The sequence below is a fragment of the Aotus nancymaae genome, unplaced genomic scaffold (assembly GCF_030222135.1).
Source record: "Aotus nancymaae isolate 86718 unplaced genomic scaffold, 86718_ANA_hifiasm-v0.15.2.pri h1tg000057l, whole genome shotgun sequence".
NCBI lineage: Eukaryota > Metazoa > Chordata > Mammalia > Primates > Aotidae > Aotus > Aotus nancymaae.
The window spans coordinates 67,075,525-67,102,431 of NW_026988471.1; the positions used below are offsets into that span (position 1 = coordinate 67,075,525).

At 39.0% G+C, this 26,907-nt stretch overlaps 1 protein-coding gene across 2 annotated transcripts; it reads right to left on the reverse strand.

The window, feature by feature from the left end:
• Positions 1–1,388: 1,388 nt before the first annotated feature.
• On the reverse strand, positions 1,389–23,641 carry CNRIP1 (cannabinoid receptor interacting protein 1). Of its 2 annotated transcripts, none has more exons than XM_064364193.1 (4): positions 23,461–23,641; positions 22,943–23,155; positions 20,854–21,004; positions 1,389–2,411 (listed from the first exon to the last, which is right to left on the reverse strand). In XM_064364193.1, exons 2-4 carry the CDS (start codon positions 23,032–23,034, stop codon positions 2,247–2,249), a joined length of 408 nt encoding a protein of 135 aa, XP_064220263.1. In that variant the 5' UTR covers positions 23,035–23,155; positions 23,461–23,641; the 3' UTR covers positions 1,389–2,246. The 2 variants fall into 2 exon arrangements, with proteins under 2 accessions (XP_064220263.1, XP_012331014.1); XM_012475591.3 differs by having other exon boundaries at positions 22,911–23,155.
• Positions 23,642–26,907: the final 3,266 nt, after the last annotated feature.

Here is a 26,907-nt window from a genome sequence, read left to right on the forward strand (position 1 = left end):
AGGAGCATAAAATAGAAGTACACACAACTCTTAAAAGGCTTTAGAATTCTACTAGTCTAACTCTGTTTTAGAGGTAAGCAAACTGAACAGAGAAAGGTGAAGTGACCATCCAGGATGTGACTGGGACTCATGCTCCAGGTGCTCGGCCAGAGCTCATCTTCTGGCTCGTTTGTGGGAGAATGTGTACAGTTATCCCAGAACATGCTTCCTCCATGCCTGCCTTGACTCATTTTAAACTCGAAATAAAGCCTTTAGCTTTTATTTTTAAAAAGTATGGATTATTGCAAAAGTCATGATAATGCCTCCACCCTCAACACAAATACTCAGTCTCTAGTAGATGAGGCACAGGCTTGGAAACCTGTTTCACAAGTGAAAATATTTACTAATCAAATTAATAAATGTTAAATTAAAATGTGTAGTTCTCACTTTTTTTTTTTTAAACCTTCTAATCACTCTGCATTTCTACTGGATATTCTGGAAGAAAACTTAAGCCTCTGTAGTAAATCCATTGTTTTAAATATCTCAATGTCTGTTCAAATAATTGAGTGTTGGTTTTAAAAAATAGTAATTAGGAATGGGTTAGTACTTAACGTTTAACAATTGTAATAAAGGCTTTATTTTTTGAAAAACAAGCAAATTGAGAAACATGTTACACTCCCTTTAACATCATTTATGATCCCCAAAAGGCAAGGCATTGCTGTTCCCTGGTGGCTGTACAGCATCATTGCAGGTAAGCTATTTGGAGGTGGAAAAGGTGTTGAGTGCCAGCCTTTCAAATTCAGTTCTAAATAAATCAACTCTTTAAAATACTCCCAGCAGCTTGCATTGTCTTATAAGAAGGGTTTACAGGTAGCAAAAACAAACAATCTCCAACCAACTTTTTCCAACACAACAGAATTTGTGCTGCTCAAGTAAATATTACAATATTATTGGAAAATAGTATGTTACTTTTCAAGAGGAAGTTTCTTTCCTTATTATGGAATTTATACTTAAAGTATATGGTATATGGGTTTTGTGCCAGGTGCTGGAAGTAGGCAAGGAGGTCTCAACCCTGATGTACACACACTATTTTAGCATCATTGCTCTCCTGCTACTGAGCCACATAGCTGACCAACAGAGGCGGGGTCACCACAGAAAGAGTAATGGAGTGAGATAGGGACAAGCATTTTTTGATTGCCCACCAAGCACCTGGGCCTGTGCTAGCCCTGTTAAACTTGGCTGGAGCAATCCTGCTAAAACGTCAAACTTGATCCATGAATAGGTATGCTAATTCTACTCCGGTTACATCCCCGTCATCCTGTAGCATACAGGCCTGAGTGGAGCTGGCCTAGAGCAGGGATCCACCTGCTAGATAGCTATTGGCCAAATTAAGAATGCAAGTCAGGGCATGATTTTTCAATGTCTTTATTAAGAAATATCAAAAGTTGATTACAGGTCCATACACAGTTTTACAAAGTTCAAGTGAAGAAGAATATAGGGATGCCATAAATGTGGATGTCTGAAGACTATGGAAGCTTGTCAGAGGGGTAACCCTACAACTCCTGTCACTTTAATGGTGGTCCACAGCAATGCTTTTCCGCTCTTTCTACTAGGCCATTGCACAATACCTTAAGTAACTCTTAAGTTACTTAAAAGAGTTTTAATACGTTATAAATACGTACCTATTTGTCCTTTTAGTTTGTTATCATCCTTCCATTAAAAAGCTGAGCTGTTTATAGGAAGCACAACATTTGAGTCCCATTCACTGCTGTTTGTATTATATTTTCACAAAGCCTGCTTTGAAAGCTGACAAACACTGCAAGTTACATATTACCATATTACACATGGGAGGACCCATACACGTTGTTATTTTTAAATTTAACATTGGAAAAAAAAAGGAGGAATCACTTCACTTGGAAACAAAACACCAAGGTCAGTCAGTAGAATGGTCAAGAGTAGGACAAGCCTGCCAGTTCCACTGAACTGCAGTCACGAGTGGCCAATAGCATGACCGAGAACAACTGGATGCAGGAACACCAGCACAAAATACGGACGGGAATATTCTTGGGGGTGGTACATCACCATCTTGTACGTGAAGGATATTGGATCAGAGGGGAATTACACTTTCAAAATAACCAGGGCTAGTAAGTCATCAGTACCAGATGGGGAACAGCAGTGGTGTGGCATGCCTTGTTTAAGGCTTGTGCTGGCTTATCTAAAAGTAGGTTTCTTAAAAGATTGTCCAGCAGCATCAGAAAGAGCCACTTTCACAGGAAGGACTCCTTGTTCACCCACATCAGGCTGCGTGTCTCGTTGGGCTTGCATTCATACTCAATGACGGAGAAGGGGCTTCCCCACTGGCAGTGATCCCGCTTGTGGTAATTATAGAACTTGACCTGCCACACCGTCTCGAAGGTCCCAATGTCTGTGAACTGAGGGAAGAGAAACACGCTTGATAAAAAACTCATTCTGCCACAAGCAATAGATGAGAGCTAACATTAGTGATGAAGCTCCTGGATAATCAAGCAGACCCAGTCAAGACTCTCTTGGTCTGCAAGGCTTGGAAGCCTTTCCTTTAGTGGCCTATCTCCCTCCTTTATGATGGGAGATGCTTTCATAAAAAGCTGTCTGTAAACCATTCTTCTTTGTAAAATCTGATTCCCATTGCATGCATGGCACTTGCTTTTTGTATTGCTTTTAATAAAAATAACTCCAAAGTTTATCTGTTTTTCAAGTTTAATTTTTTGAAAACAGAATTTGGCTGGGCACAGTGGTTCATGCCTATAATCCCAACACTTTGGGAGGCCGAGGTGGGTGGATCATGAGGTCAGGAGATCGAGACCATCTTCACTAACATGGTGAAACCCTGTCTCTACTAAAAATACAAAAAATTAGCCGGATGTGGTGGCATGTGCCTGTAGTCCTAGCTATTTGGGAGGCTGAGGCAGGAGAATTGCTTGAACCCGGGAGGCAGAGGTTGCAGTCAGCCGAGATCATGCCACTGCACTCCAGCCTGGGTGACAGAGCGAGGCTCCATCTCAAAACAAAAACAAACACAAAACACAAACAACAAAACAGAAAAAACCTTAGAATTTTAAAGCTTGCTCTAAAATGGCCCCTTCTGGCCAGGTGCAGTTCATGCCTGTAATCCCAGGCTGATGCAGGATGATAGGGGTTCCAGAACAGCCTGAACAACAAAGCAAGACTCTGTCTCTAAAACAAACCCCCACTCTCACCCCCCAAGTGGTCCCTGCTACAGAAAGATGGGGCGAAGGCAAGACAAGGAATAATGTTTACTGGCTTTTTGTTTTCTTTCTCAAAATACAGTGGTACAAAATAAAATGTTTAATACATCTACCTAAGCTATAATTTCCATCATTAGTTTCAATTCCAAGAAAAGTATTTCATTGAAATTGATAACCAAAAACATTTCACTGGAAGTGTTTGTTAAGGGCCCTACATTAACTATTAAACATTGAGCACTTACAAATCTGGAGTCCATGCCTATGTCTTGGGCTTTGATTATACATTATCCAAAACCATTTTTGAGTATCTACCATGTACCTTGCATGTATAAAAATTTGTATAAGGCAGGATTGTTGCTCTTAAGAAGTTTGCATTCTACTTCCAGAAGGCAGGCCCTATAAATCACTGCACAGAACTCTCCTGAGGCAGAAAGTACACATTTCTCTTGCAGCTGAGGACATGGAATACCCTGGAGGCCACTGGGCAGATGCTGAAGTGGCCTGTGGGGTAGCCTGACCCTGCTACTGCCTTCTGGAGCTATTTAGGGGATCTGGCATTAAACCACATGATGCCTGTCGTTATTTTCTCCTCTGACCCTCCCCTGTCAGGGGAGGGGACAGGGACTGACTTGGCAGGATTCTTAGACTTGTCAGGAGCCAGAAGACGTGGACAGAGGAAAGCAGTGAGCATTAGGAGTCTTATGCTTCTTGCTGATACAGGAGGAGGGTGATCAGGTGCTTCCCAGAGAGCTTTCCAAGATGCTCTCAAAATTATATCTTGCACCATTGCCTCATCCTGCTAATTTGATCCCAAAACAAGATCTGGGCTTTCCTTTGGGAAATCTGCTTGATTTGAAATAGTGGATGATATACCTAGAGTCCACAGACCTCCTGGGTATCAAAATGAATTATCTCTTTTTAGAGAGTCATGGCTTAAAGACCTATATAAATGTATAGCAGCTTTATTCACAATAGCCCCAGGTTGGAATTGACCCAAATGTTTAATTATTCACCTGTTGATAGGCAAGTTTTGGTATATTTATAAAATGGCCTTTTGCTGAACAATAAAGACAGACATGCTGATTCAAGCAGCAACAGGGATGGATCTCGAAGACATGCTGAGCAAAATAATCCAGCCCCCCAAAATATATACTGCATGATTCCATGTACGTAGTGACAGAATGTAATCTACATTGACAGGAAACATCCATGGTTATCTAGGGCCCGGGATGAGAAGGGGGATTGATGCAAATGTGCAAGAGGGAACTTTTTGGGGGTGATGGAAGCATTCTACATCTTGATTGGGGTGGTGGTTACATGGCTGTACATATATGTTGGTCAAAACTTATTGAACTGAATGCTCAAAATGAGTACGTTTATTACATGTAAACTATACCTCAAAGTTATGAAAAACAAATATCCATTTTTAGTGAGCTGTAGGAAAATAGGTATTCTAAATGCTGCTAATGGGAATTGAATTAGCCTTTTGGAAGGATAATTTGTATGAAGTTAAAGGTGTGAGTACATTCAGACCCAGCAATTCCATTTATAATTTATCTTAAGAACATCACCAAGTTTATAGTAGTAAACAATGCAACACTACAGATGGAATACTATGTAGTATTTTTAAATGTAAAGTATTTAATAAAGTTTTTATTTTATATTGTTACATGAACTAAGCAGAGTACCATGAAGAACATGAAGTATTAATTCAATTAAAATTATACTTGGCTGGGTGCGGCAGCTCTCACCTATAATTCCAACACTTTGGAAGGCCAAGATGAGAGGATTGCTTGAGGCCAGGAGTTTGAGACTAGCCTGGGCAACACAGTGAGACCCTGCCTCGACAAAAAATATTTGAAAATTAGCTGGGTGTGGTGGCACACCCTGTAGTACTAGCTATTCAGGAGATTGAGATAGGAGGATTGCTTGAGCCCAGGAGTTTGAGGCTGCAGTGAGCTATAATCATGCAACTGCATTCCAGCTTGTGCAACAGAGAAAGACCCTGTCTCCAAAAATATATATATTCCACCTTATATTATAGTATATATTTATATATTATATGCATATATATGCATATAAATGTATATAAATTTAATAAATTTATATTAAATTTAAATTTAATTCATATATTTATTAAATATTTAAATACATTTATATAAATATATAAAATATTTATAGACAAATATAAATATGTAAAATATGGAGGAAAATATTTCATTCAAAGTGATAATAAAAAATATTTCATTGGAAGCGTTTGTTTGTTCAAGGCCCTACTTTAACTCTTAAACATTGAGTACTTAGAAGTCAGGAGCCCATGCCTAGGTCTTCAGCTTCGATTACACATTATCCAAAACCATATGTGAGTTTTAAATATATATATATAATATATATAATTGTATATATTATTAATTATATATAATTATGATATATTTAATGTTAGAAATTCTGATGGAATATGTTTTATTTTCTCCTATGTTTTTTAAATTTTTAAAAATTTTTATTATTTTTTTTGATTTGGAGTCTAGCTCTGTCACCCAGGCTTGGCCGTCTTGGCTCACTGCAACCTTTGCTGCCCAGGTCACGCAGTTTTCCTGCCTCAGCCTCCTGAGTAGCTGGGATTATAAGCCTGAGCCATTATACCCGGTTAATTTCTGTTTTTAGTAAAGATCGGGTTTTACCATGTTGCCCAGGCTGGTCTTGAAATCCTGACCTCAAGTGATCTACCCGCCTCGGCTTCCCAAAGTGCTGGAATTACAGGCGTTAGCTACTGCACCCTGTCCATTTTCTTCTATGTGCTTACTTGTATTTTCAAAATTTAATGATTACTTTTTATAACCAGAAAAAAACATGAAACCAAAACTATATTTCCCAAAAGTATTACCAAATAGTCATTATCCTTAATATAAAGGACTATATGTATTATTAGTAAGTACTACTAAGAACATTGAAATAAAAAAATTGAAACAGTTCATTAAAAAGAAAAAAATAGGCCAGGCGCAGTGGCTTATGCCTGTAATCCCAGCATTTTGGAAGGCCAACATGGGAGGATCTCTTGAACCCAGAAGTTTAGGACCAGCTTAGGCAACATGGTAAAACCGTGTCTCTACAAAAAATTTAAAAATTAGCTTGGCATGGGAGTGTGTAGTCCCAGCTACTCAGGAGGCTAAGGTGGAAGGATCGCTTGAGCCCAGGAGGCAGAGGTTGCAGTGAGCTGAGATCTTGCCACTGCATTTCAGCCTGAGCAACAGGGCAAGACCCTGTCTCGGGGGAGGGGGAGGAGGAGGAAAGGAAAAAATGACTAACACCTGGAAAAACATTCAAATGTAATTAGTAATAAGAAATCTATAAACTTGGTGGCATATCCATATGATAAACTTACAGAGCCATTAAAAAGGAATTTAGCCTTGTCGATGATTCAAGAAAATGCTTACAACAATGTTAAAAGAAAGATGAATTGGAATGGTTTATATATATTCTGAGCTCAAATATGTAAGGTAAGATGTATAGAAAAAATAAAATGAAAAATATTACCTTCTAAGTAAATAAATTGAATTTTTCTGTCTTTTCACTCAGATTTTTCTACAATAAATGTTACTTTTAAAATCAGAATTTTTTAAAATGGTGAAATGGATTTATCATCTTACAACAATATACATAGCCTGCAAGCCCAAGAGATTTTATAAATTCTATTAAAAATATGTACATTCTCATGATAATATGACTTTGTTCACAATAGGTTAGTGGTGGTATGTATAAATAAAAATCTCATTTTATAGTTCACCAAGACTTTTAAAGAGGATTTATTTATTTTTGATCAGCACAAGGCATTGCACACTTTAAGTGCAACTGAATTTTATAGTTCAATTAACATTTGAATTCTAAATTATAAAAATGTTTTGTAATAAAATATATACTGAAATATAAACCTCATACTAAAAATATTTTATTATAATACTTTTCAAACACTAACTAATATATATATATATATTTTTTTTTGAGACAGTCTTGCTCTTGTTGCCCAGGCTGGAATGCAATGGCATGATCTCAGCTCACCACAACCTCTGCCTCCCGGGTTAAAGCGATTCTCCTGCCTCAAGCTCTCGAGTAGCTAGAATTACAGGCATGCACCACCACGCCCTGCTAATTTTTTTGTACTTTTAGAAGAGACAGGGTTTCTCCATGTTGGTCGGGCGGATATCGAACTCCCGACCTTAGATGATCTGTCTGCCGCAGCCTCCCAAAGTGCTGAGATTACAGGCATGAGCCACCTTGCCCAGTCTCCAGCTAATCTTTTGAAGGAAGCAACTTAAAATCATGCCAAGTAAGTGAGAGAAACAATACTGAGATTTTTATTTTTTGAAATAAAAGTTGGTTACAGAAATAAAAAACTCACCAAGCTGATTACAACCACATGCAAGAAAAGCATAAGGCTTATGTCTAAATAAAATTTAAAAAGTCTCAATCTGAGAATTCTCAGTAACAAAGGGACCAAAGTTAAAATCTGCTGATAGCAACAGTCACAGCTAAAGATAGGAGATTTTTAAGTATTCGTATTAATATTTCAAGTTTGGTTTCTCTTTTATTAATGTTGGACCCAAGGTCACATTGAAGTAAATGTAACTATGCATATGTCTTCCTCTCCGCCATGCCTTAGCTGTTTACACTTCCCATTAGCCCTCTTCCTATTCTTTCTTTTGGCGCTCTATTTCCTGGGCCTCTTACTACCTGGCTCAGAATTTCTTCTTGTCTGGCTAGGAACAGATGGGGTCTTGAAAGCTGACATTCTTCTTAAAGAACAGGAACAACTATACAGGCTCTTCACTCTCTCCTCGGCCATATGTCCCTTCTAAGGAAAATCTACCCAGGCAGGCTCTTGGGTGGTATAATTTATGCACAGGTATAATTTTGTATATTTGTATAACACTCTATTTTATGTGATACCTTTGCATACATCATTCCACCTTAATCTTGTGCCTGGTTTTGTTATCACCATTTTATGGATGGAAAAAAACTAAGATTCAGAGAGATTAAATAACTTTCCTTCAGTTTATACTCCAAAGCCAGTTAATGATAGGTACAGGACAAGAACCTAGGTCTCCTAATTCCTAGCTAGGAGCTATTTGTCACTGTACAAAACTGCTGATATAAATGGTTATAGTGGACAGTTTTTTTTCTTTCTGAATGAGAAATTACATGATTGTCACAGATAGAATGCTTTAGGACATTACTACGGACTGAATGTTTATGTCCTTCCCCCGTGCCAATTCCTATGGTGAAGCCTAAATCCCAGTTATAATGGTATTTGGAGGTAGGGCCTTTGGGAAGTATGAGGGTCATGAGGGTAGGGCTCACATGAATGGATTCAGTGCCCTTATAAGGGACATGAGAAAGATGATCTCTCTCTCTGCCATGTGAAGATACATCAAGAAAGTGTCTATGGACCAAAAAGAGGGTACTCACCAGACTAGTGCCTTGAATTTTGGACTTCTCAGCTTCCAGAGCTCAGAAATAGATGTTTGTTGTTTCAGCCACCCAATCTATGGTATTTTGTTTTAGCAGCCCCAGTGGAGACAGACACTCTACCTGGACATTTTATTTGCTAGTGTTCTTACAAGTTGCAAGCCTGGATCCACTTTTTACTTCACAACTAATGTGGAAGAGAATGCATCTGATTCCAAGGAGAAGAGACTCATCTCTTGTCCTCAATAATAAATGAGGAATCTGAAGAGCTTGTTTTTAAACAATTTTGGTGGTCTTACAACCCATTGGCATGGAATCCCCAGAGTACTTCTTTCTATTCACCATGCCACCTACTTCTACTGCAGACATGAAATTAATCAAGAATAAGATCACTTAGAAATCCATTGACTATTAATAGAAACATGATGTTACTTTATTAGTAAACAAATTCAGTAAAAATATGCATCTGTGACTTTTAGTGTGGTGTGACCTATCAATTTCCACTGAGTTTCAAGGCTTTCTATTCCTGTATTGTTTGAGGTTTTATTAGTAAATGTTTCCCATTTCGCTTCGCTAAATATATAGGACTAAAAGTTCTAGGTCTTATAAAGTACATTTATCTTTATAAGAAACTATTAAACTTTTCCTAAGTGATTGTGCCCATTTCATATTCTCACCACCAATGAGAATTTCAATTGCTCTATATCCTCTTCAACACTTGGCATTGGCAGTCCTTTCAATTTTAGCCAGTTTGGTGACTATATAATAAAACAAAGAAAGGAAATAAAGAGGCTGGGTGTGGTGGCTCATGCCTCTAATTCCAGCGCTTTGGGAGTCTGAGGCAGGTGGATCATGAGGTCAGGAATTCAAGACCAGCCTGGCCAAGATGGTGAAACCTTGTCTCTATTAAAAATACAAAAATTAGCCAAGTATGATGGCAGGTACCTGTAATTCCCAGCTACTCAGGAGGGTGAGGCAGGAGAATCTCTTGAACTAGGGAGGCAGAGTTGCAGTGAGCCAAGATTGCGCCACTGCACTCCAGCCTAGATGTCAGAGCAAGCCTCTGTCTCAGAAAAAAAAAAGGAAATAAAGATCATAAACAGCAGAAGTCAATGAATTAGAAAATAAAGACAATAGAGAATGAAACTAAAATCTAGTTTTTTGAAAATATCTTTAAAATTAATAAACCCCTAACAAAACTGAGCAAGAATTATGAATATTAGGAATGAAAACGAGAACATCACTATGGATCCTATAGAACTTAAAGTAGGAAAACCTTATACTAATAATTTCAACAAAATGGACATGTTCTTCCTTGAAAGACACAAACTATCAGTTGACCTGTATCTAATGAAGAAACTGAATTTGTGGAAAGATCCACATCTTGAAGCAGCAGCTGATTGATAGTTGATTGTTCCCCACACTGATCATACAGCTTTTGGTTTGAACATTGGTCATCTATTTGTATCTTATTTCTAATAGGCTGATTATAAAGAAAATGATTGAAAATATAAGTTTTCTGATTAAGTCAGCAGCTCCTGTGTTAAGTTCAAATTTTTATTCTAGTCTTTGAAGCCTTCAGATAGCCAGCACAATCTGATGACATTTTAGTCACCAACATTTCAAGCTTATGTATTAAAAAATGTAGACACCACACTCTCGGACAATACTTGACATGTCCAGGTAAATCCAATCAATTAAGTAGCAAGTCCCTGGATTCTTCAGAGTTCGTCAAGAGAAATGTCATCAGTGTGGATGCCTGAGAAAAGCCAGAATGTCAGAATTGAAACTGGAAGTTAAGAAGTTTCAAGCCTGGGCACAGTAGTTCATGCTTATCATCCCAGCACTTTGGGAGGCCAAGAGAGGAGAATCACTTGAGGCCAGGAGTTCAAGACCAGAATGAGCAACATAGAGAGACCTTGTCTCTACTAAACATAAAAATCTTTTGCTGGGTGTGGTGGTGCGTGCCTCTGGTCCCAGCCACTTGGGAGGCTGAAGTGGGAGGATCGCTTGCCAAAGGTCAAGGCTGCAGTGAGCTAGGACCATGCCACTTCATTGCAGCCTGGGCAGCAGAGACTCCATCTCTACAAAAAATAAAAAAAAAAATTAGCTGGGTGTGGCGGTACGCACTGGTATCCCAGCTACTCAGCAGGTTGAGGTGGGAAGATCTCTTGAGCCTGAGAGATCAAGGCTACAGTGAGCTATAATTGCACTGCTGCACTTCAGCCTGGGTAACAGTGAGATCCTATGTCTTGAAAAAAAAAAAAAAAGGGGGAAATAAAAGATATCAGGATACTATCTACCTATAATGAACTGTGTGGTCTTACACATATCTTAACTTGGTGGGCCTAAGTTTTCAATGCAAAGTGTATTCCACTATCTGATCTCTAAGAGCACTTTTAGCTCTAACATGATATAAAGTTTACAAATGTACCTTTAAGGGTATTGCAGTAGCTAATTATTGAAGAAAGTCAGATTCTCAAATACTGTCATTTATGATCACACCAAACAGGACAGAAGACCATTCAAGTCCCTATAGAATTCCGTTTTGGTTGGTACGGAGGGGAGGGCTAGGAATGTGTCCCAGCATCTTAGATGATTTGCATGATTTAAAAAAGTGAAATAAGATTCATAAATTTGAGCAAAGTTTTGAGGTGGCAGTAATCCTTACATTTTGATTTAGTTCATTTTCAGATCACCTTCACATATATATTTTTTACAGTTGCAATTATTTAACATTAAATGTTATACAACTGTATATATTGTCTACATATTCATTGTTACGGTTTTGTCAAAATGTTATAAAATTGTACATATGGTCTAACTACATATTCATTGATATCACTCTGTGGCCCAGATTTTTTATATACACACACACACACACACACTCCTATATATATATACCTATATATATACACACCTATATATGTATATGTGTGTGTATGTGTGTATAACATTTTACAAAGAAGATGGTGTTTAGCATTTTATATAAAATGAGAAATATACACATAATAATGGTCTGGAAAATAATATAAGCATATTAAACATAATGCTTGGTTTGAGTTTAGATTTGGTGCTGGGCTGTCTGGTTGCTGGTGCAAAAATTAAAAAAACAAAACAGACTGTCATTATCAGTGATTTTAACATTTTTGTAGTAGAACTTTTTTTGTTTTCTATCCAATAAGGCAGCACATGATTAGATGAACAAGAGAGGTGCTTGCCCTCTTCCTGCCCCTTTCAGTGAGCACTGAAATATCGCAGGTGAACCCAGACTTCAGAAAGCAGTCTGAAAAAGAATGAGTTAAATCATTCTCATAATTAGAAGGGAGAGAAACAATCTCAGTTTCTCAGAAGAAAAAAAGTTAAAAAGCCTTCCTAGCTCTAATTTGTAACAAAACAAAACAAAAATAAAAATAAAAACACTCCACATGGACCATTTAGGGCATTTAGCTGTGAGCTGTTTATACACAGCTATTTCTTAGAGCAAATTTTCATAACTCTTGAAAGCCCAATGTCAATGTGCAACTCAGTTAAAGTGGTTCTAAACTTGTTTAAGGGTGTTGTTTTTGATGGCTTAACTGGTCTATCAATAGCGTTTAATTCTAGAGGTCTGAACATACATTTTTAAATTCCATAGAAATGGATGTTTTTCTCAGAAAAACATTATAGTCACTCAATAAAACCCCCAAAAGGTAAAAGTCATGGGCCAAATTGAGAGTTCAAGACATTCCTTCCAAGTACCTTGACTTTTGGTCTTGACTTTTAAGGAAAATTTCTGTCAGACTTTTAAGTAACAGGTAACTCCTATGCTATGTAAATTGTTTCATAGCATAAACTATAAAAAGTGTTCCTAATTCACTTCGCAAAGCTATTAACCCTAACACCAAAATTTAAGACTGCAAAAACCTTCTAATTGTTCTTTGCCTTTTTGTCTCCCTTTCTAATCTAAACACTGGCCACTAGAGTGATTTTAAGGTGTTTATCTTATCACGTTACCAGAAACTAGAATGCATGCATTGAAAGGTTTTTAAAAAGAGGAGTAAAGGTAGAATGGAGTTGAGTGAAACTTGTACAACTATAAAATCTGACAAATGTAAACAAAAGCTATTTGAGGATCTTAGAAAGTGACTAAAAGTGGGACCAAAGCCAGAAGAGAGTCACCCTTGAAAGAATTCACCTGCAACAGTTAAGAATTTTATTTGTGGCGTTTTTGCCTGAGGGTACTACTCAACCCCTTGAAGGCCTGGCGGGAGAAAATGACAGTCATATCTGTTGGAAGCAGCAGAAGACAGCATCAGGACTGGCAGAGAAGCTGGAAATATAGGTAGAAAATCCTGGAAGAAAGAGATCTGCAGAAGGAATAGAACCCCAAATCTGACTATAAACTCGGCTATAATCCCTAGCTAACTGCATATCAAGGATAGTAAGACAGGGACACCCTACAGGGGCCATTGAAAAAGCAGACAAACCAGCAAAGAGTCAATCCTTGAAAGACAAAGTTGTGATGAATAAGATTAATAGGTGCTTTATTTTTATTTATTTATTTATTTAAATTTGAGAATATTTCATAATCTCAGAAGTAGGAGCCTTACTGGTTTGAGGTGTCAGAGTAAAGAGTTTTGGATTGGCAGAGCAGCTGGAGAAACAGGGGAACCTTAGGGTGGGTATATCCAAAAATCTCAGTATAAGTTGTCTAGTTCCTTGGCTGACTGCTAAATTCCATGGGCACAAAAGGAGGTCAGGCTAGAAAAGCAGCAACTGGAAGTTGTAAAAATTGAGCAAAGAGATCACCTGCTGCATACTGCTGGAAGATAGAATTTGAAGTTTGAGTACAGAAATGTTTACTGCCAACTAGAATACAAAAACCAGTAATATTCAGAAGAACAAAGCAGAAACTAGAGTCATAAACTATCCACAATATTAAATTTCTAGCCAAAAATCACCAGACATGTAATGAAACCTAACGTGTGACCCATATTCAAGAAAAAAAAAAGTCAGGCTATAGTAATTTACTCTAATTAGAGCCAGGTGTTAGATTTATTAAATATTTCAAACCATCAATTACAAATGTGCTCAGATAAATTAAGGAAAACATGGCCTCTATTAGCCAACATAAGGAATCTTGAGAAATTGAAACTACAAAAAAGACAAATGAAAATTCTAGAGCTAAAAAATATAATAGAATTTAGAAGATAAGCACAAGACTAGAAATAGAAGAATCAGTGAACATAAGGATGCACCAGTAGAAATGATCTAATCTGGAGATCCATTTAAAAAATGAAAGAAAATTGAACATAGCCTCAAAGACTTATGGGATAATACCAGGCTTTTCAACATATGTTTAGTTGGAGTCCTACAAAGAAAGGAGAGGATGGAGTATTAAAGTATTTAAGAAAACGATGGACAATAATACTCCAATTTTGGTGAAAACATTAACCTCTAGATTCAAGAAATTCAGTGATCCCCAAGGGGGAAAAAACCACTCAGGTGTATCGTAACCAAACTACTGACAAGCAGAACCCTACAAATGGATCATTTTACTGTATATGTATTATACCTAAGTTAAAATATTTCAAAGCAAACAAGGGAAGGACATAAATACAGGATTAGAAAACAATGAAATAGAAAAACAGAGTGAAGCATGTGAAAAAAAAAAAAGCTAGGATTTTGAAAAGGCCAATAAAACTGAAATGTCTAGCTAGACTAATCAGAGGGGAGAAAAAATAAAAATTTTGAATATCAAGGATGAAAGAGTAGGCCAGGCCTGGTGGCTCAGGCCTGTAATCCAGGTCCTTTGGGAAGCCAAGGCAGGAGGATCACCTGAGGTCAGGAGTTCGAGATCAGCCTAGCCAACATGACAAAACCCCATCTCTACAAAACAGAAATTAGCCAGGTGTAGTGGTGTGCACCTGTAATCCCAGCTATTTGGGAGGCTGAGGCAGGAGAATTGCTTGAACCTGGGAGGCAGAGGTTGCAGTGAGCCAAGATCACACCACTGTACTCCAGCCTGGGAGACAGAGCAAGATTCTGTCTCTGGAAAAAAAAAAAAAAAAAAAAAAGAATGAAAGAGTAAAAGAGTAGACATTGGATCCTAAGACATTAAAGAATGGCAGAGATTATAAACAACTTTATGCCAATACATTTGACAATTTAATTGAAATAAATGACTTCAAAGACAAATTATCAAAACTAACTCAGGACATAAAACCTGAATAGCCCAATATCTATTAAGGAAATTGAATTTGTAATAAAAAGTCTTCAAATAAAGTATAATCTATTGCTTTCATTGGTGAATTCCATCTGACATTAAGAAAAATGTCAATTCTATATGAACTTCCAGAAAATGGAAGCGTGAACATTTCCAAATCATTTTATGCAGCCAGCATTACTAATACCCAAAACTAGACAAAGGCATTATAAGAAAAGAAAACCACAGACCAGCATCTTCCAGGAACACAGATTCCAAAAATCCTCAATAAAATATTAATGAATCAAATACAGCTGTACATACAGAGAATAAACCATGACCAAGAGGTATTTAACCTGGGAATTCAAGATTATTTTAACATTGAAGAAGCATTTTAACTAAACTACCATAAAAATAATAAAAAATAAAACACCTTATGATCATTTCAAAAGATACAGAAAAACTATTTGAAAACATGTTATAATACATTCATGATAAAAAAATTAGTAAACCAGGAATAGAAGAGAACTTCCTTAACCTGATAAAAAGATTTACAATAAAGAATCGTATTATTATACTTTGCGTTGAAAAACAGAATGCTTTCTCCCTCACACTGAGGGACAAGAATGTTCACTCTCACCATTTCTAATTAGCAGCATACTGCTAAGGTCCTAGCCATTGCAAGTAGGCCATAAATAAAAAGAATACAGATTGGAAAGAAAGAGAATAACTATTTACAGATGACATGATAGCATATTTAGAAAATCCTAAGGATCCTACAAAAATAGTTATTAAGATTAGTGAGTGAGTTTAGCTAAGTCTCAGGATTCAAAACCAATATACAAAAATTGATTTTATTTCCATATAGCAGCAAAGATTCCATTTATAGAATTAAAAAATATGAAATAATTAATAAGAAATTTAACAAAATATGTATAAAGTCTTCAGAGGAAATATTGTAATATATTACAGAGAAAATTAAAGATGACATAAGAGATATTTCATGTTCATGGTATAGAAAACTCTATATTAAGATGTCAAGTATCTTTAACATGACCTATAGATTTAATGGAAACTCTATATCCCAATTTTTGGAGGGACCGACAAGCTCATTCTAAAATCTATATAAAACACAAAGGATCTAGAATAACCAAAATAACTTTGAATAAACAAGGCTGGAATATTTATGCTACCTGATTTAAGGACTACAATATAGATCAAACAAGATTGTTTTGGATCTCCTAGGTCTTTTGCATTTCCAAATTAAAAAGATTGACCTATACTGAGTATGTAAAGCAACTAAAATTATTATACACTGCTGGCGGATATACAAAATGATACAACAGTCTGGATATTTCTTACATAGATAAACATATACTTCTAGCAATTGTCCTCTTAGATATTTACTCAAGAGAAATGAAAATGTGTTCACACTGAGACTTATACTCAAATGTTCACAGCAGCCTTACTCATAATAGCAAAAGCTGAAAACAACCCAGATGTCCATTTATTGGTAAAGGATATTTACTGGTAAAGGATTATGTTGTATGTTATATCCACACAACATAATGTACTGCCCAGCAATAAAATGAACCAACTACTAATATGTGCAACATAGATGAATCTCAACATTATACTAAGTGAAAGAAGTCAAACAGCACTATTCTATTTACATGAAATTCTTAAATAGTTAAAACTAACATATGGAGACGGCAAGATCAGGGTAGGCTAGGTTGGGAGGAATTCGCTGCAAATAATTTTCAGAGTAATAGAAGTGTTCTATATTTTTATTGGGGTGGTGAATATATAGTAGCATCTACTTGTCAAAACCTATGTAACTATTAAGTTGGTGCATTCTATGTTAATCATATCTCAAAGTTGAATTAAAAACTTCAATGAATTCCCATAGTCATTAGGGTAAATCCAGTAGCAAGAAAGTTCTATATCATCTAACCCCTACTTACCTCTCTGGCTTTATCTTTACCATCTCTGCCTCACCCTGTGCCAGCTACGTTGGGTTTCTTATCCATTATGTTGGATTTCTCATCCATTAAAACACATGCTGTCTCTAGCCTTTGACTTTTGCAGCTCTTTCCTCCCCTAATTCTTACTCATCCTTCATTTTTTTCTCAAAAAAAACCATCCCCCAAATCTTGGACCAGGATAAGACCTCTGGTATATACTCTAATAGCATTACTTTTTCACTATACTTTTCATATTAGCAATTATTTGCCTTATTATTGATAATCATGTATAAAGTATGTTTCCACCCTCTAGATCAGAAGCTCTATGAAACCAGGGATATCTATTTTGTTCACCACTATTCCCTCATTTCCCTGATGTACAGGAAATCCTCAATTTTTTTTTTTTTTTTTTTTTTGAGACGGAGTTTAGCTCTTGTTACCCAGGCTGGAGTGCAATGGCGCAATCTTGGCTCACCGCAACCTCCGCCTCCTGGGTTCAGGCAATTCTCCTGCCTCAGCCTCCCGAGTAGCTGGGATTACAGGCACGCGCCACCATGCCCAGCTTATTTTTTGTATTTTTTTTTAGTAGAGACGGGGTTTCACCATGTTGACCAGGATGGTCTCGATCTCTTGACCTCGTGATCCACCCACCTCAGCCTCCCAAAGTGCTGAGATTACAGGCTTAAATATTTAATGATCAAGCAAGCAAATTTTTAAAAATCTAAAAATTCTAAATAAAAGAGCCTATAGAATTTAGCAACATTAATAATACATGTTTAGGCCGAGCATGGTGGCTCATGCCTGTAATCCCAGCACTTTGGGAGGTTGAGGTGGGCGGATCATGAGTTCAGGAGATCAAGACTATCCTGGCCAACATGGCAAAACCTTGTCTCTACTAAAATACAGAAAATTAGCCGAGTGTGGTGGCACATGCCTGTAGTCTCAGCTACTTGGGAAGCTGAGGCAGGGAAGGTGGAGGTTGCAGTGAGCCAAGATCGTGCCACTCCAGCCTGGCAACAGAGCAAGACTCCATCTCACAAAAAAAACAAAAACAAAAACAAAAAAAAATTGTTTAAGTAGAGCTTACTGTAAGAAATAACATTTAGTATTTGGAAGTTTATTACTTTAGGTAATTCATCAAATATGTCAAATAAGATAAATTATCACCAACTACTGCTAATAGTAATAGTTGACTGCTACATTATTCTAGAAACATTAGACAATGCAATATGACCAGGAAAAAAAATGACAGTTATATTCACATTCTGACCATCTATATGAAAAACCCAAGATGATTAGCTGAAAAATTTTAGTAAGTTCAGTAAGGTGGTCAGTTACAAAGCACATGGACACATATTATAAAAACAGTGTATTTAAACCAATGCAGCATTTAGACAGATCAATGGAATAGATTAGAAAGTAGAGGAGGAGACAAAATGTTTGCCATATAAGAAATTTCTATGAAATGAACCTTTGGAGAAGCATAGATTAAATAATTGTATTAGGACATTGTGGGTAAACACTTTCCAATATGGAAGTATGAACTGAAATAATTCTAAATCTGCAATTCATCTAAAGTTTAACAAATGAAACCATGAAAGTTCAGATTAAAATACACAAGTGCCACTGTGTATATGTCTATACATAATTAATCAATCTGAGAGTCAAGGAAGCTTCTAAGCTGGATCTTAACTGCAAAACAATAAAGGAAAAGGCTAACATGTTAGACTACAAAATTTATAGTTTGTATTGTAAACAAAGTAAAAATGCAAATATTCAATGAACACTCAAGATGTGATAAAAATGACTATTTGAAATTTATAAAGATTTTTCAAAAAAATCAATAAGATACACTTAAGCAGAAAAATGGGTGAAAACTATGAACATATAATCCAGGGAAAAAAATACAAATAGTAGATGAACATGTCAAGATTTCAGATTACGTAAGTAAAAATTAAAGTATTTCAACCAGGTTAAAAATATGTAAAAATGACAAACTATACCTAGTGCAGACAGAAATGGATACTTAAATACAAATGATAGGAATGTAAATTGCCTAGCTTTTCTGGAGGTCAGTGAGGTAGTCTGATAAAATGCCTTAACATGCATGTTGCTTCTAGGAATCAAGAATACATTAGACAATTGTGCAGTACTGAGTGATATGTAATGTGGTTTTCTTTATAATACTGAAAAATAGAAATGATCAGCCATAAGTGGCTGAGGATAATTTGATACATTCGTAAAATACAGTACCCATACAGACTTTAACATACATTCTGTATATATAGGCATATATTTGACATCGAAAGATGTATACAAGTAGAAAAAAAGTATATATATGGAATTATACTCATATATATATTTAGTGACAGGGTCTCACTCTGTCACCCAGGCTGGAGCACAGTGGTGCAATCATAGCTCACTGCAGCCTCAACCTCCTGGATTCAAGTGATCCTTCTGCCTCAGCCTCCCAAGTTGCTGGCACTACAGGTGTGGCATTACCACACCAGGTTAATAAGAAAAAAATTTTTAAAGACAGGGTCCCACTATGTTGCCGAGGCTCACACATATATATTCAAAGACATAGAAACAACTTTCTAAGAACATTCATTGACATGTTAACATACTGCTCTCTTGCAGGAATTACACATTTCCCCATTTTTGTATTTTTCTCTGTTGAAGGTTCTTTAATAGAACAACAGAACACTTTCTAAAAATAGTTCAAACATTGGATGCAAAAGGATGAGCTGCTAGATTATTTCTTTATGACTTTTTTTTTTTTGAGATTGAGTTCTGCTGTTGTCGCCCAGGCTGGAGTGCAGTGGTGCAATCTCCACTCACTGCAACCTCCGCCTCCCAGTTTCAAGTGATTCTCCTGGGTTAGCCTTCCAAATAGCTGGGATTACAGGCGCCCACCACCATACCTGGCTAATATTTTTATATTTTTAGTAGAGATGGGGTTTTGCCGTGTTGGGCAGCCTGGTCTTGAACTCCGTTGGGCAGGCTAGTCTCAAGCTCCTGACCTCAGGGGATCCACGTGCCTGGGCCTCCCAAAGTGCTGGGATTACAGGCATGAGCCACCGTGCCCAGTTGTGGTTTTTAAAAGTATATTGGGAACTGTGAACACTTAATATTTTAAAGGCTGGATGGGTGTTTCTCAAAGTGCATTCCCCAGACCATCCCCTTCAGGATTTGGTATGCTTGCCAAGAGTTTCTTTGTCCCCACCCTAGCTCTACTGAGCTAAGATCACTGGAGGGGGAACCTAGGACTGGCATTTTAAACGAACTCCCAAGGAGATTCTTATGTATACTGATATTTGAGCACCCCTGTGACAGTTGCTATAAAGCTAGAGGGCAGACAATTGAAGGCTGTTCTTGCAGAGGGAAAAGGCAGCCCAGTTTGCAAGCAGCAGTTTAGGTGAACCTTCCTTTTCCTATGCTTTAGCAAGCTTACTTCATCATCTATTTATTATGTTTGCAAATAGGGTTAAATCTATGTCTTGACTCTATCTTTTCTACCAATTTGTTTTTTCTTACTTGGGGCCATGTTACCAGGGTATATCATTTTATTATATATAATATCTGGAAGGACTAGATATTAAGAGGTGTATTATTTCCCATGGCACTTTTTTAGCTCTATGTAGGAAAATGTAATTCAAATAAACTTTCTCAGAGCCAGGAGATTGTGGCCTACTTGGAATCAGAAACTTTTCACGGCCAATTGTCTAAACCAGTTCTGATGTAGACTGTAACTGGGAATGGCAATGTCTCTTGCAGAATCATCTGCTTCTACTTACGGTATCATTTCAGCATCTATATGGTCAGTCTGTCATGCAAAAGAGCATTAATTAAGTAGTTCTCTCTCCACCAGATACTTGAAGGAAATTCACAACTTAATTTTCACAGGAATTGGCTCCCAATATACCTTTTCTTAGAGGGAGATGGTGATTGGTTTTGTTTCTGTGGTTTCCATTTTCCTTGGCAGCACACTCCTATACCCCCAAGCAGGCCTTACCGGCATGGTGATCTGGATGGGTTGCCGTTCTCCACTCTTGGTTGGGGTCACACCTTCTGTGTCGTATGTACCCATATAAACAACTCTGTCCCCATCAGGCTCTTTAGACTTCAGCTCCAGTGGGACAAGCACACCGCCAATGGAAATATTCCTGCAATAGACTTGAGTTGACCACATATGGTTGGAATTAGCCTAGGCACCCTATCCTGTTCTGGACCAAAACTCTAGGCAGGAAACTTACAGGGTTTGGCTAAGGGGGACATTGTGGAGTTCAAGAAAGTTCTGAAAGTTCAGGAGACAGTGCTTCTCCTTTTTAGTTATGCATTAAAAACCTATCCATCCCCAGCCCCAGACATTAGGATTCAGTTGGCCTGGGATGTAGTTTGGACACTGGTAAATTTATTTTAAGGTTATCTAGGTGATCTTAATATGCAGGTAGGCTTGAGAATACTGAACTCATTCTGTAATTTTTTTTTCTCCTGTTCTAACAATCAGGGGGTCCTATGATTTAGAGTGCCTCAAGCCTTCTACACTCACTGGCATCATTCTTTTTTGTTAGGATAATGGTTCTCAAAGCCAAGTCCCTGGATCAGCAGTATCAGCATCACCTGCAGACCTTAGAAAGCAAATTCTTAGGCCCTACCATAGACTAAACTAGAAACTCTGGGGAGAACTCCAGCATCTGTGTTTTAACAAGCCCTCAGGTGATTCTGAGATATAGTCAGGCTTGAGAACCACTGGGTTAGAGCTGAAAAATCCTTAATAGCATTAAAATGTAACTGGAAAAAAATAGTTTTGTTCATAACAAATTAACTTTTAGATTAGTTTGAACACTAGAGGACTACTCTGGAAAAAAAAAAAAAAAAAAAAGGGAATATAGAACAGATAACTCAGATAACTCCAGGGATAAGGTTAGCAGGAAAGGGAAAGGAAAAGCCTGGATTATATCCAGGTGCACAGAACTCTGGGAAATATGAGAATGAAGGGTGCACGGAGCTGTAGGGGATGCTGACAAATAGATGGACCAGGAGTACCAGAAACCATCTAGATTTGGTTCTAGGTCCTTGGCACCTTCGAAAGCTAACAAATTTATTGAATTAAAATGTAAACTATAAGTGGTATCTGATGAATTCAAAGTCCTTCCACCCCTCAATAATGTCCAGCATGTGGTAGATTTAATAAATGCTGGTTTATTTTCTCTCTGCAGACTAGACTTCACACAATGCTTAGGTAGAAGCAAGAGGTTAAGGACTCCACCCGCAGTTCTTCCCGGTAGGCTACTGCATGCTCCCACACACTTTCCCGCCAGAGGTCTGCTGGGGTGCATCATCCAGCGGTCGCTGGGAAGAGATCATCCCTGCCATGGATAAACCAAACATCCTTTTGCTGTGGGGATGTTGCTAATCCTAGGCACCATCACCAGGCTGAACAGACAACTCAGGAGAAAAAGAAAAGCGTATGTCATGGAAAACCGTGAAACTAGGCCCGAGAAGGGGCGGCCGCTCTCTTACTAGTGCCTGCTGCTCCACCCCAGGGTCCCAGCCACGGAAGACTGTGGAGCATCCCCCAGGGAGCCCCAGTAACCACCCCTCCCCTGCCTTTCCACCTCATTCCTCCTTTCTCCCTCCTTCAGCCTTGCGGCAGACCCGGTGGGACGCCTGGACCTCGCGCAGGAGGGCTGGGATTGCTGTAGTGAACCCTGGGGAGCCTCTCCCATCTGCTCCACCCCGACCGCCTGCGGATCTGCGCCCAAGCCTGGACGGAAGGCAGGAGAAATTTTTAAGAGACAAGCAAAAATCCTGGCTTCTTGTCGCCAATTTTAAAGAACCCACCGAGGTCACCGCGATGGGTGGAGGGAAGCGAGAATGGAGGAATACAAGCCAAAGGGAAGGAGGGGGACCAAGGCGGACAGGGAATGACCTCTTCCCCAACCCCCGAGCCCGCGGGGCGCCGCTCTAGGCCAGAGGCCCCCGAGAGGCTCGGGCTGTCTCGGGGGCCTCGGTCCTCAGCCTGAAACCCAAGGGGGACCCTGTTGCCACCTGGCGCCCCTCACTCACTCGACCTGCAGCGTGCTGGGCTTAATCTTCACCTCAACCTTGTACGAGGAGCCGGTGAGCAGCTTGATGGTGCGGTTCTGGCCGAAGCGCTGCCCGTCCACCTTGTAGAAGACCGGGCCGTCATTGGGCTGGATGCGCAGCGCGATGGAGAGGCGCACGAGGCCGGGCAGGTCCCCCATGTCTGGGCGAGGGTCTGGCGCGGCGGCTCCGGGGGGCGGAGGACAGCGCGGGCTGCGGCCGAGTGGCTGGAGCGCGAGGGGCGGAGAGGAAGCGCGGGGAGGGTGAGGGAGGTGGTGGAGCGAAGGCTGCCGCTAGGAACCCGCGCCGTCGCCGCCGTCCGCCGGGGCTTTTGAGCAGCAGCTCCTGAGGCTGTGGCCCCCCTCCCCACTCGGCAAGGAAGCGAGTCCAAGAGACGACTCCGAGGCCGCGCGCTTCCCCATCCCCCGCTCCTGTGCGGCGCCCTCCGTGCACCCGAGGGCTCGCTCTGGCCCGCAGGCCGCCGCGCAGATCCGCGCAGCTGGGGGCGAGGGAGTTAATCCTGTTTACGCACCACAATCCCCTTCAGCTGGGGAAGCGGACATTTAGGCTCCTCCTAGAACAGCTCCGGGCGGGAGGAGGGGAGAGGCTTGGCAGGCACTGGGAAAGCGCTGGGGTTAAGCGACCACTATGCCAAAGAGCGAGACCACCGGAATCTGGATACCGCCGCCGCCAACTACGCGAGGTGAACACTGCTGCTCGCGGATACGGCGGCAGCCAGGCGGGCGGAGGCTGAGAGGGGGAAAGAGAGACGGGAAGCGGGACAGGAAACCTCTAGCTGTTGATTCAAATTTAAGGAAATATGAGTCTTTCCAAAGCTTAGGAGAAATGGCCAAGGAAAGGCGCAATTCCGCGTGATGGAGCCACACTGGATTAGGAATGCATGCAAGAGAAAGAAAATAACCATATCCAAGGAGTTACATCTTCTTGTGGGTGTTTATTTGCATTATACGTATGCTCGCCTCTAAAGTGACATATACATAAATATAAGTAATGAATCACATATATTTACACAGATTTCGAAGGGTGAGCTATTAACCCTGTAAAAGGCAACTGGCATGAGCCTAAGGCATACTGGTGACAATGGCCAAGAGGAGCGATGGGTCGAAGTATTATTGGCAGGGCACCTTATGAGACACCGCAGAGTTATTTGCATATTAAGAGTGATTAGACAGTTTTTGTGGCAGAAGTCGGTTGATAGCTGAGTTTTGGAGGCAAGGAGAGACTCAGGGTATGAGGGTTGTACTGGGAATGGTTTCCCAGAGCAGAGTGAGCACCTGCTTCAGCACCACCCAGGTGGATAGTACCAGAGCCAGGGAGGACACCTGGGAAATGAAGGGCTAGTGAGAACAAATGGGTAGGAATGGGTTTGCTTGACAGTTTTTGTTTACCCAACTTAGACTGCTTTTTTTAAAAAAGAAATAATAAGCTATACATGTAATATATATTTAATATGGGTATTTATGGCAACGTTGGTTGCAAAGATCAAAATAAAACCTAAATGAAATGTTAACCAATAAATAAATGACTGAATAAATTCTTATATATCCATACTATAGAAAGGTACATAACTATCAAAATAATAAAATATATGTTGCATTGGCAAACACATGTGCAAAAACTGTTAATGATAAAAGTGGAGTGGCTGGGAAACCAAGCCTGAGGGCAAGCATTTTGTCTGTCTGTTTTGTTACTGTCTCCCCAGCATGAACAAAACAGTGTCTGACATATAGTAGGTGCTCCAGAAATAGTTGTTGAATTGACTTATGGTTGTCGTCTAATCATGTCCATATGTAAATTCTTTAATATCTTTAAAATTAATTAGTGATTTACCTAGAATGTGATTTACCTAGAATGATGAAAAGAGATCTAATTGCAAGTAGCATCGCTAGTGTTTTAGAACAATGAAAATTTTAAAAAGTATATAAATATGTATGTTTTGATTAGCACTTTTAAAAGAATGAGAGGGTTAGACAGTAAACTTAATGTTAGTTTCTCTGTTGTATGAGTAGTGGAAAGAGGATGGGTATCTTTTTGGGGTCATTCAAAAGCCTTTGGAAGTTTTGCCTTTTTTCCAAAACTTTGTTTAGCAACCCCACAATATCAAGCCAACTTCCACCTGTGTATGGAAAGGAGTGTTGGACTTGGAGGACGATGGCTCCGTTTTAATACCTGGTTCTAAGGCCGGCATGGTGGCTCACAACACCTGGAATCCCAGCACTTTGGGATGCCGAGGTGAGCAGATCACTTGAGGCCAGAAGTTCAAGACCAGTCTGGCCAAAATGGTGAAACCCATCTCTACTAAAAATAGAAAAAATCAGCCAGGCATAGTGGCACACACCTGTAGTCCCAGCTACTTGGGATGCTGAGGCATTAGAATTGCTTGAGCCTGGGAGGCAGAGGTTGCAGTGAGCCAAGATTGCCCCACTGTACTCCAGCCTGGGCAACAGAGTGAGACTGCTAAAAAAAAAAAAACTCCAAAAAACCAACCAAACAAACAAAACCAAACAAAACCAAACCAAACAAAACCCTGTTTCTAGCCTGGCTGGGTAGTGCACTCTTGTAGTCCCAGCTACTTGGGAGGCTAAGGTGGGAAGATCACTTATGCTGGTGAGTTTGAGGCCAGTCTGGGCAACATAGTAAGATTGCTATCTCATAAATAAATAAAATATAAAAATAAAAATAAATAAAACCTAACTCTGCTACTTTTTAGTTTCTTTATGTAAAGAATGTAACATCTTTATGTTTCAATTTTCATCCTTTGTAAAATGAGGATTAAAATACCTCCTTCCCAACATTGTGAGAATTAAATGAGGAAATGGAAAATGTTTGAAAAAATAAGTTACTTTTCAAATATGAGGTGTTACTAATGCTAGGCAATATCCACTAGGAATAACATTTTCAGGACCATACAATGTAATGTCTTAAAACAAAAGCAATAAATATAAAAGTAATTGGAAAATTTATCATCACTGATACATATGTGCAAAGAATATGAATATGGAGTCTGATGGATCTGTGTTTGTATTGCCAGATCTGTGGCTTACAAGCTGCACGACCTTGAACAAAGCTGTTTTATGCTCTTGGAGCCCCAGTTTTTTCATTTGTAAAATGATGGTGGCATAGATGATGCTTATAGAACCAATGGAATTATATAAAACATGCAAGAATATCAGGCCCATATAGACACTCAACACATTGTAACTCTTTCTATTTAAAAGTATACTTACTGAATATATAGCTACTTTAGTTCAGGTTTGTTACTTGGGAGTATTGCATGATGCTGAGTTTTGGAGTAGAAATGATCCCATCACCCAGGTACTGAGTATAGTATCCCACAGTTAGTTTTTCAACCCTTGACCCTCTTCCTCTCTCCCCAGCTAGTAGTACTATTACAGTACTTATAGCTTCATTACATTACCTATGGAATGAAGACTACTAGCCAGGGAGGGAGGGAGAGGGGTAAGGGTTGAAAAACTGTTTTATGTCCATGGGTAACCAATGGTTAGCACTCACTCACAAGTGAGAATATGCGGTATTTGGTTTTTTCTTCCTGCGTTAATTCACTTCTTGCTGTATATTTTTTAAGGTATCTAGTGCTTTCAGTCTTTTTGTAGATTTGTTAATTATTACCTCAGATTGGTGATCTTAAACATTGTCTATCTAATGGACAATGCTTATTATCGTTCTTTTGAAACTTGGGAAATTGAGCCTAAGTGAATGATGGACTTAGTTGTCATTCAGAGGAATCAAATGCTATGGCCTGACTGCTCGTATTCTCCCAAAATGCCTGTGTTGAAAACGAATCCCCAAAGCAATAGTATTAAGAAGTGGGTTCATTGGGAGGTGATTAGGTCATAAGGGCTCTTCTGCCCACATGAATGGGATTAGTACCCTTGTAAAAGAGGCTTCAGGAAGCTTGTTTGCCCTCTGCCATGTGTGGATGCAGCGGGAAGTTGGT